This window comes from Podarcis melisellensis, assembly GCF_964234715.1.
Source record: "Podarcis melisellensis genome assembly, chromosome: 3".
NCBI lineage: Eukaryota > Metazoa > Chordata > Lepidosauria > Squamata > Lacertidae > Podarcis > Podarcis melisellensis.
This window is the reverse complement of record NC_138530.1, coordinates 23,949,233-23,960,216: the sequence shown is the minus strand read 5'-3', so window position 1 is coordinate 23,960,216 and position 10,984 is coordinate 23,949,233. Positions and strand designations below refer to the sequence as shown.

The following is a 10,984-nucleotide window of genomic DNA, read 5'->3' as shown; positions in this document are numbered from 1 at the left end:
GCTCCTCTGTAGGGAGGGAATCTCCCAATACCGCCTTCTGGGCTGCCATCCCTGGAACTTCTGAGGTTGATGGAACTATCATGAAGATCCCCTCTGGATTTTAACACCAGAAAAGGCTTTTAGGGAAGGTAGCTTGCTTAGACAAGGTAATAGTGGAACTAACAGCGGCAAGGTGTCCTGCTGGTGACAGCAAACATAGAACCTTGAAATGCGGTGTTACAGAGGCAGGGCAAGGGTGGAACAAATGCTGCCATGGATCTGCTGGATCCAAAGTTGCTGGATCCTCTTGAGAGGACCTGATCTGAGCTGCATCACACCGCAGCTGATGTAGCAACGATTACTGTTTGGATAAAGAGAAAAGGACTATATATGCTACCTTGCAGGAAAGGTGGGATATACAAGTAAGGTGGCTTGCTTGTTTGTTTAAAAAAATAAAATATTTTATTATGAGCACCTCAGCTTTCATTTCCATAAAGTACAATTCTGTTAAGGTTAAGTGCATGGGCAATGACAGATCAACTCTTCCAAGATGAGGCTACTGAACCTGACAGAGATCATTGCCCTTCCCATCCTTAGCATATTCAGAATGTATTAAGCAAATTAAGGAAAGGTGATCAGATGTATTTTGCAGTTGAATGCAGCCACCAAACCCATTTTGGATGGAAAATCGATAAGTTTTAACAAAAATAAAACCAAACCAAAAACCCAAGGTGCTTTATTTGCATAATTAACACAGTTTGCGGAGTTCACCCATGCCATAACGTCGGGGATGGGAAATCTGTGATCTTCCAGATGTGGTCAAACTCCACTCCCATCAGCCCCAGCCAGCATGGCCAATGGTCAAGGATGATGGGAGTCATAGCCCAAAAGGTGCCCTATCCCTGCCACTGAGTAAGCAATTGACCTAGCCTCTCTGGGTCATGACCTTGAAGGCAAGAATGTGTTTAATTCTCTTACTCTGTTTTCTTTCGTGTCCTTGCCATGGACTGATAGATTTTTTTTTATCTTTTAAATGTAACAGGGAGGGCATGTCCTTTTCATGAACAGTTCTTAATCCATTACCCTGATCCATTAATGTTAAGACATGCAAATGCTTCTCCCATTATTATTTTTTAATCATTGTTAAGCACCTATGTTCCGGGTAATTATTCCATAAGGACCTTTAATGCTGGGTTCCTGTTACTTCAGAGATTTAACAAGCTGTATAGTTGAGTAGCTGTCTGTAAAAAACAATGTTAATGTCTATAAATAGTCCTGTGGGTTGCTCATATACTGATTCCAAATGTTGACCACTTATTGATCGGTCCATGAAATGTCCATGTTTTAAGGGTGTTCCCATTAGAATGGTAGAAACGTGGATCTTTTAAGTGTATTACTATTTTTCTTAAGTATATTGCTATTACTATTTTGTTTTAAAAGGTGCATGTGTGTGTGAGAGAGAAGGCAGGGCAATCCAGAATTGGAGCTGAGATGGGCTATCTTTATTGATACTTGCAAATGAGCTTAAAAATGGAACTGGAAATCTGTGATGCTCTCTCTCTCTCTAATTTATAATCTAAAGCATCTGACATGAATATGACACATATGTTTGGTATAATCCGCATACAAGCCCAAAGGATTACCTATGCAAATTAGAAACATTCTCCACACAAAAAAGAGACTTGATATGTAAATATTTTTATTTTACTAGTCAGATTAGAACTTTCACTTGAATTAATCCATTTTGTGTGTCTAACAGATTTATTCAATACAGCAAACAAAAAACCCCCGGTCTATTCTTGCAATAATTGATTTCAAAGAAGGTTTGCCAGCTTGATTTTTCCAAGTTTCTATCTTACTGTTTTGCTTCAGATGCACTAGAATTAAAATTCTGAGAAATCAAACACATTTCATGAATTCTTGCCTGTGCTTGTATGCAGGGGAGAAGGGAAATCTTTCATAACTTTGTGTGTTCCGTTAAGAGTCTGTGGAAGCCAATTCTTGATCCACACATCCTTCCACAGTGGGGGACATAGGTTTCTGGGCGGGAGTTGAATCACAGTGAGGGTTTGCCAAACGTACCTTCCTCTTAGCATGTTTCTCCCTTGCGTCCTGAGTCTGAGCATCTTCAAAGTCCATGACACTTTTGGTAAAGGCTGTGTACAACATTAAAGTCTCACATTGAATATAACTGATTTGTAGAAGGGACTTTATGAGCTGAAAATAGAGACAAGAAGCCCAAGAAAATCTTTTAACAAAAGCAATTTTGGGGGGGAAAACCTCACTGAACTCTAGTTAACACTTAAATCCTGTTGAACTCGTTACAAGTTAAGGATGCATCACTCTTCCCTGCTGGATCGTGGCCAAGATTTGGAACAACACAAAGCTGCTAGGTAAGCATGTGGTGGAATTACCGGCATCCTCTTCAAACCTTGCCTTCTCCATCAATATGAATATATGTTTGAATTGGCTACTATTCACTCTTGAGTCTTCCTCTGTGTGTCCTCACGCATTTACACAGTGGTGTGCCATTGATGTAGTAGCCAAAAGTATTGTATTTTTCACCCTATAGGACACACTTTCCCCCCTCCAAAAATGAAGGGGAAATGTGTGTGCGTCCTATGGGGCGAATGCAGGCTTTCGCTGAAGCCTGGAGAGCGAGAGGGGTCAGTGCGCACCGACCCCTCTCGCTCTCCAGGCTTCGCGCAGCTCTCCGCAAGCTGTGGGAGCCCGGCTCTGGGCTCCCACGGCTTGCGGAGAGTTGCCTGCATGCCGAAGCCTGGGGCGCACTGAGCTCAGCACGCCCCAGGCTTCGAGCTTCGCGCAGCTCTCCACAAGCGTGGGAGCCCAGCGCTGGGCTCCCATGGCTTGCGGAGAGCTGCTTGTTCTGGGGGCTGGGGTCGGGGGAAACTCGGGCTTCCCCTGCCCCAAACCCGCGCCTGGGGGGGGATAATTTTTTACCCCCTTTATTTCCCCCCAAAAAAACTAGGTACGCCTTATGGGCAGGTGCGTCCTATGGGGCGAAAAATACGGTACTTTGTGGCATTGTATCAGTAATACTTACTACAGCCCTGTAGGATAGACCAGTATTATCATAAAAGATGACGGAAAAATGACTTGCCTAAGAACCTCAATGAATTTATGGGAGAGGTGGATCCTGGAACGGACCTCTTCATGTTTTAAGCCACTACTCCAGCTCAGCATAAGAAATCCCTGTTGCTGCATTATGAGAAAAACTTTGAGTTTCATAGCTAATGAAACAATACCAGGAACTGTTTTCATTTGCTGGCTGAAAGGTGAAGAAAAAAAAAAGATTTTTAAAAATAAAAAATCTGTAATAGTTAACAGAGGCCATATTTTTTCAACATTTGTATGATATCACATCTGCCAATCAAATGGTTCAAAATCAATTTAAAAACCTGAAATATAGTTACCAGAAATTTCCCACCTCCGCTCAACTGAAAATTATTTGCAATAAAAACATGTTAAGCATATTTAAACGGGTCACCTCAGAGAGACATGAGGGACAAAGGTGGAATTTACACTCATGTTTTCTTAATAACTGCTTGATCTTACAATTCTGTGTGTTGACCCTTGTCAGAAGATAAAGATGAACTTGTACGTACTGGGTGAAATGTGTAGCCACAGGGCTTAACAGACTTAATGGGAATCACATGAAATACATCTCCGTGGCATATCTTGGGAAATCTATTTTTTGCATGTCTGACACACAGCTCTGGATGCTTTAGGCAGGAGAATCGTGAAGTAGACTCAAGAATTCAATTTCAAACTTACAATTGAATTTCCAGGAAGGTGCTTCCACTGTTAAAGGACTCCATCCTCCATTCGTGAGCTGCTGCAAACACTTGACTCGGCCCAGTGTTGAAAGAGGCCTTGGGGCTGGCATGAACACTCCTTGTCCCATCCTAACTCTTAACTATTGTGTGTTCACATGGGCACTTCAGTATCATTTATACTTCTTGCATTTCTTGGCCTTTGGTACGACTTTCAATATATCTTTCTCTATACATGCCTTACACACACCTTCATACACACATCATACTTTTGATGAAGTGGACTCTATTCTACGAAAACTTATACCACATACAAATCTTTTTTCTGGAATTGTTTTTCCTCTTCTAGACAGATTAGCTCTTTGCTAAGAAAGGAAACTGTAGTTAAAGTGGCAGGATCTTTTGGAAATCAACTGTACAGGATCCCACTTTGTGTGGAAATGCTGCATAATTAAAGCAAGCAAACAAGGAAAAACCCCTCAAATTTCCAGCTTGCTTTTCCATTTGAGACATCCCCCAACACCTCATTCATTTGGAAAATTGGCTGCCGCCCAAAGGTTGGAACTTTGAGAAATGATTTAAGGGATTCTTCTGGTAAGGAATAACAACAACAGGTTACAACATGAAAAAACCTGTATTAGATGTTTGCTTTCTCACTGTTTAAACATCGTTTTTGGACTTTATTTAGCCCAGACTTAACTGCTGGCTGTTTATACAGGCTACTGAGTATTTACCTTAGGTCAATACACAAGGCTGAGCATTTAACACATTTCTTGTGTCATACAGTGGGGTCTAGAAGATTCTTCTCACCTTATTTCTGAAGAAAACCAGTGGTTACAGAAACTAGAAATTAAGCACCATAAAACTTATTTGTGGGGGAGATAATTATTTCAGAAAAAAAACCTATAGTAACCCGAAGGTTTGATTGCACACAGACACAGGATGGTCCCTATTAGCATCTTGAGTGAAGGGGTGAATGTTAAATGATGTCAAACAACTCATGACAAATGAAGAGATATTTTTCAGGCATGAGCCAAGTTTGGGCTGAGAGAGGTTTTGAGGGGAGCGGGAGCAGGGAGAGAAAAGGGATTTCAGCTTGGTGTCAGTGCAGACAAAATGGCTGCCACGGGCTCCTTTAAAATGGCTTTTCTTGGCACAATGCCATCACACAGCAGATCCGTGTGACAGAATTATCTGGAATGTTATAAAACAGTTGTTCCTTATACGATGCCACAGACTGAGTTTCTCACAATACCCAAACCACACTATTTTTTGTGGGAAATAATTCATACATTCAAACACGTGTCATTTCATTTTGTGTATAGTTCGGGTCATTGCACCTCAAAAGGCATATTGTAGAGCTGGAAAAATATATAGAAAAGGCCAATCGAGAAGCTGGAGAAACGCCCCCCTGTGAGGAAAATTTGCAACAACTGGGACTTTTTAGTTTAGAGAATAGGTAGGGGGAGAAACATGATAGAGATGTGCAGAATTATGCAAGTTTTTCTCTGTCTCTCATAATATTAGACGTGGGGCCATCCAATGAAGCTAAATCATGGAAGATTGATCACAGACAAATGATATCACTTGGTGCTGTTAGAATTCCTGCTCCATGATTGCAGTCATGGGATTTTTGTCTATCCCATGATGGTGTATGTTTTGACTCCACAGAGTGGGAAGTGACGGAGACAGGATGTTTGTGTTACTGTGTTCCATGAAGCGGGACTATTGTCCTTTGTTCTTTTTCTCTTCGCTGTCTGTTGCTAGAGAGAGAGGGAGCCATGTTGCAGTGCTCCGTGTGTGCTTATATGTAAATAAAGTAGATTAGCCAAAATGCGGAGTTGCTGAGGTCTGCCACGCAAGTTGCGCAAACTTTGCGGATCCCTAAGTGTGCCGGTGTCAGTTGGCATCGGTCGCTGTGATGTTCAGGCTGAAGAGAGCTTATTAAGCTCCCGAACGATCAACCAGGAGGGAGGGAGCATGCCAGTCAGGCATGTGTCTCTGCCAGAGTCCTACTCAAGTGTAGGCTGAAGTCCTGACAGGTGCATCGTTAAGCTGTCACCACTGCCACGAGATGTAGTAGTGGGTGACTTTAAAAGGGGAATAGACAATAAGGCTTTCAGTGGCTACCAGCCATGATGGCTATGTACCACCCACAGTGTTGGGGGCAATATGCCCTGAATACCAGTTGCTGGCAATTGCAAGTGGAGAAAGTGCTGTTGCCCTTAAGACCTGAGTGTGAGATTGACATAGGCATGTGGCTGGCCACTGAGAAACAGGATGCTGGACTAGATGGGGTTTTGGTTTAATCCAGCGCAGGGCTCTTCTTATGTCCTTACGTCTATCCATGCAACATCAAGATCTAGTTTGTATTTATTTAACCGGGCCAACTTAGAAGCCCTGTCAGTTCTTCTGTCTCTCTGCCAAAGAGGAGTCAGGCTAAATCCCAAAAGGATAAGAAGGGCTTTGCATGTCCTCTAAACAATTACTCTAAGGGCACTGCGGTATGTGTACCTAGATTCTATGCAGACAGCCAGCTGAACGCAGGGGGAAATGGAATTAGACATATGCTCCCCTGATGAATTCAAGGTATTCTGCAAAAAGTGCTTACGACTTCAGTCCTAAGTGCTGGCTGGCAGTCGTGGGGCTGTATGGGGCAGCACACCCACAACCAGGGAAGAAATTCCCTTTTGCTGCACTACCTTCCAGCCTCACCTGTGAAATATCTCCCTCACCTGTGAAATGCCCTCTTCAGGGGTTTCTACTGGCCACTCCCAGTGATGAGGATGTCACTGCTTGTAGCTTCCAACTGCCATTTGGGCACACACTGTTATGTATTGGGTTTAACACATTTTATGTTACAAGGCGCATTCTAACCAATTGTATAAGCGTTGGTAGACGAACGTTCTAATGGCAAGTGAGCGCATGCACTTTCAACTGTCAACTGTCAATGGTCAGTTCATGCTTGGCATTATTATTGTGTTGCCCAGTCAGTTCGGTTCTTGTTTTCCAATGAGTGAGCTGTTGTCACTGACGTAGTTGAGGAACTTATACTGCCTTGGGCTTCTGACTTTTTCTGAACATTTAACAATGACGACGAGGATGGGATTGATGCGTTCCCGCTGGCTGCCAGAGGCCCAAGACCGCACCGCAGCACCGCCACCTGCCGCCTCACAGTAAGCGCGACCTCACCGCCATGCTGGACATAGTAAATAGTCCCGGAAATGATACCGCGCCTGCTGCATCTTCTCAACCACTCACAATCACACAAGTGACTGCTCCAGGTCTGAGGATGGCCACCAGTCATAGTTTGCCACCACCGGACTTCGATATGAGCCATCCTGCAGAATGGCCACAGTGGCTCCGCCGAATAAGGAGCTACGTCTGGCTACACTAGGGAGGCAGACAAGGTGGATGTGCTACTGACAGTTCTGAGAAGTTCCACCATCACATGCTAGAAGGTCTGATGGCACCCAGGGACACAGAGGCATGCACTTTCAACTGTCAACGGTCAGTTCATGCTCGGCATTATTATTGTGTTGTCCAGTCAGTTCGGTTCTTGTTTTCCTATGAGTGAGCTGTTGTCACTGACAATGTTAAATGAACATACGTAGTTGAGGAACTTATGCTGCCTTGGGCTTCTGACTTTTCCCGAACATTTAACACACACTGTGATGCTCCTCACCACCAGGGTTTCTGCCAAAGGCAGAGCTCTCCTGCCGGCAAAGACATCAGAGCTGGGAAGGAACCTAGGCAATCTCTGCTCCTTCCAAACCCCCTTCAGCAGGGCAGATTGAGGGTTTCATAGAATTGTAAAGTTATCTAGTGCAACCCCCTGTAATCTTCTGCCCAACCTGGGGCTTGAACCCCTGGCCCTGAGATTAACCCTCATGCTTTACTGGCTGAGCTATCGTTCTGCTGCATATATGGGGAACAAACTGCACCCACCTCCTCAGGCATGGTGGAAAGACATGGATCCTTATGTGCTCCCTCTCAAGATGTCCAATGTCTTCAAGAAGGAAGGGTCGCCTGAATGTCATGTGCAGACTGCGATGCCGTGTGCCCTGTTGTAGGTGGGTGAGTGTCTGCTACCGATGGGACAGTAGCTGAAACAGACTTAACCTTTTTCATGAGTTTGTGTTTCTCAGCGCTTTGCAACAAAGCAGGATCAGCATTCCACACAAGAGCATAAGAAAATACTCTGCCCGCCTGTGATTTCCAGCAATTGGTTTTCAGAGGCATAATTCCTCTGACAGTAGAGGAAGAGAAGGGTGGAAGCTAAGGCTCATGCACTATGCCAAACTTCAGTTTATTTCCCCCTCAAAGGGTTGTTTGGGTCAATAAACTTTACTTGTGAAGGTCGCTTTAATAGTGTATTTATTAGCTGATTTGTCAGCATTTTGAACCACCTTGGCTACCCTGGGATTGACAAATGAGGAAAAAATGAGAATCTGAAATTGGCCAGTCTTAAATTGAGCTTGCCATATTTCCTCATCGGTTTGTGTGTGTGTTTTAAATCCTCACCCCAAAAAGTTGGCATTTCAGTGTACATTTCTCCTAGCATACCCAGTTGCTGCAAGCCGTTTCCCCAAATATAATGCATTTTTGTTGTTTTCACTAATGTATACACCCCCAAAAAACACACATTTCCACACACATTATTGTGTGGAAGAAAAGCATCACAAAATTCAGATTCTCCTGGTCTGAAGTCCTGGAGAGACATCGCTGCCATCAGTGCTGACAATACTGAGCTCAGTGGACCAACGGTCTGACTCACTTGGCAGCTTCCATGTTCCTAAGTGCGAATGTCAAAGGATATCTTGCATACTGTCCTGAGAAGTATGAATTAGATGTGCATTAAAATGGGGCTTCAGTTTCTCCCTGCCTGAAAGGGTAGAAAGGCAGCAGAGACAATAAAGGAACAGATAAACAAATAGCAGAGGCGACACACACACTTACCCGCAAAGGATCTCCATTCTCCCATGCAGCCTCAAGTTGTTGCTCCGTTCACTCTTTGTTTGTGGTTAAGAAGTCTGAGAAGTAGATGCTGGTATTACAATGCTAGTCCTTTCAAGTATTTTCCTTTCCCCTCAGGTCGTAACACCAAGGCTGAATGGAAACTGCAGTTAGAGATTTAATTAGACCGGCTATTTCTGGATGAAACTCATTATCGTACCTTGTAATTAAAACTGGGGTCATGATATACTCTTTTGGCAGGTTAAGCTGTGAATGGAGACATATCTCTTTTATCTTCCTTTACCCATGTGTTGTTCTCTCCCCCCCCCCCCCGCTTTTTTTGCAGGAGGTGGCGGTGGTTTGCAGCCGTGGCAAATCATTTGTATCTTCCCCGTTTTGAAATCTTCCCATTAAAAGATGAAAGGCAATTATTCATGAAGCAACAACCAGCACACAGCCCTTTCTTTGACAATGATACCAGAGGGAAATATTACCAGAAGAGAAGAGAAAGTTGCGTCCAGGTTGGCAACAGTTGGCAAGCTTACTCATCCGTTGCACCGCCTAGCAATCAACTTTTCAAAAACTTGCCAAAGATACAATTCTGCTCCCAGGGAATTGAAGAAGATGAAGGAGGAGGAGAGGAAGGGGGAGGGGAGGAAGCCTGATGATTTTCAGTTGCTCAACTTTCCCTAGAGGCCGAGAAAGTAGAGATGACTATTCACTCCCCATGCACACAGCCTTGTTCCCTGAAGCATTTCCCACAAACCACCTTGAACCCACAGAGTGGTGGTAGTGAAGGTGAGCTCTGAGCTTTTTTTTTTAGGAAAGCCACCAAAATTGTTGGGAACACCCCCCCCCCCCAAATAGTGATTTTAAGGTTTTGGAGCTGTTTCTGCTGCTTTTTTCATCATGTTGCCATACATCCGGGTTTGCCCTTACATTTTGCTACTTCAGCAAAATTCCCCGACACCCAAAAATCAGGACCTGTCAGGAATCTTCCTGACATATGGCAAGCCTATGCTGACATTACTGTGCAAAGCAAAAACCTTCCTGTCCTCTTCCGATTTTGGCTAAATCCACTTAATAGTTTGTCCTGATCTAGTTTTGCTGCAGCTCTTTTATTATTATTTTTTCTCTTGTAATGTTTAGTAGTTGTTTAAAATGGTTTTATCTTTGCTATTATGGTGTATCGCTAAGCACGTTGACTATGGTTCCTGGAGCAAATATTTTAATGAAACAAATATTGTAAGTGCATACGATTTGGTATACGACAACCAATTTGACATCATGTGGAACTCATCTTCCTTTCTTTTCTCCTTTCCTTAGAACATAAGAAGAGCCTTCTGGATCTGACCAGTGGCACATCTAGTCCAACGTTGTGTTCTCACAGTGGCTAATCAGATGTCTGTGGGGAACCCACAAGCAAGTTTTGAGTACCTCTTGTGGTTTCCAGCAAACGACGTTCAGAGAATAATTGCTACCTCTAACTATGGAGGCAGAGCCATAGCCATGATGGCTAGTAGCCATCAATAGCCTTAACCTCCATGAATCTGTCCAACCCTTTTTTAAAGCCATCTAGTTTGGTGGTCACACTGCTTCCTTTGGGGGCAAGTTTGATAGCTTAACATATTTCTCCCTTCCTTCTATCCCAAGATTCTGAACATAGATCACTAGGCATTACTGCTACAGCAATAATAAAAACAAGAACAACAAAGGGTTAAAGTCCTTTTACCCCCCGCCGCTCCCCAGGGTCCTAATCTAAAGCTGGCCCTCACACTGAGTGTCAAAAAAAACCCTGTCCTGCACTAAGAATGGTTTGGTGAAAATCTTGGAATATGCAGAGATGGCAAAATTGATGGCACTGATAAAAGACGCAAATTTCTAATATTTTAAAGAAGACTGGAAACCCTTTCCAGTCTATATAAAAAGTTATTTGCCATATGTGAAGACCACAGTGGGGTTTGAAGTGTAAGAAAATAGCAGAATGTGTTAGAGGATGAAATTAGATAAGACAGAACCTTAACGCAATTTTATGTCATTTGGGTTATAAACATTGATGTTGGGTGAGTGGGAATTCACAAGTTTTGTTTAATTGGAATATAATTGTTGAGTAACAAATGTAACTTTCCATAGGGGGAAAAATAAAATATTATTATAAAAAAACCACCCTTTGCTTAACGGCGGGGACATGTGATTAACTTCATGTGCAGTTTGGCCCAGAAAGAACATCATTTTGCAGTAGAATGCCAATGGAT

The 10,984-nt window shown here is 43.3% G+C and overlaps 1 protein-coding gene across 5 annotated transcripts; it reads right to left on the bottom strand.

The window, feature by feature from the left end:
* Nucleotides 1–1,071: 1,071 nt before the first annotated feature.
* On the bottom strand, nt 1,072–10,060 carry LOC309365924 (uncharacterized protein). Of its 5 annotated transcripts, none has more exons than XR_014166301.1 (3): nt 7,722–7,832; nt 3,148–3,268; nt 1,072–2,196 (listed from the first exon to the last, which is right to left on the bottom strand). XR_014166301.1 is itself a non-coding variant. In XM_081904540.1 (3 exons), exons 1-3 carry the CDS (start codon nt 8,747–8,749, stop codon nt 1,957–1,959), a joined length of 378 nt encoding a protein of 125 aa, XP_081760666.1. In that variant the 5' UTR covers nt 8,750–10,060; the 3' UTR covers nt 1,072–1,956. The 5 variants fall into 5 exon arrangements, 1 of the variants encoding a protein (XP_081760666.1); XM_081904540.1 differs by lacking the exon at nt 7,722–7,832 and adding an exon at nt 8,733–10,060; XR_014166298.1 differs by lacking the exons at nt 3,148–3,268; nt 7,722–7,832 and adding an exon at nt 8,733–8,832.
* Between the last annotated feature and the right edge of the window lie 924 nt (nt 10,061–10,984).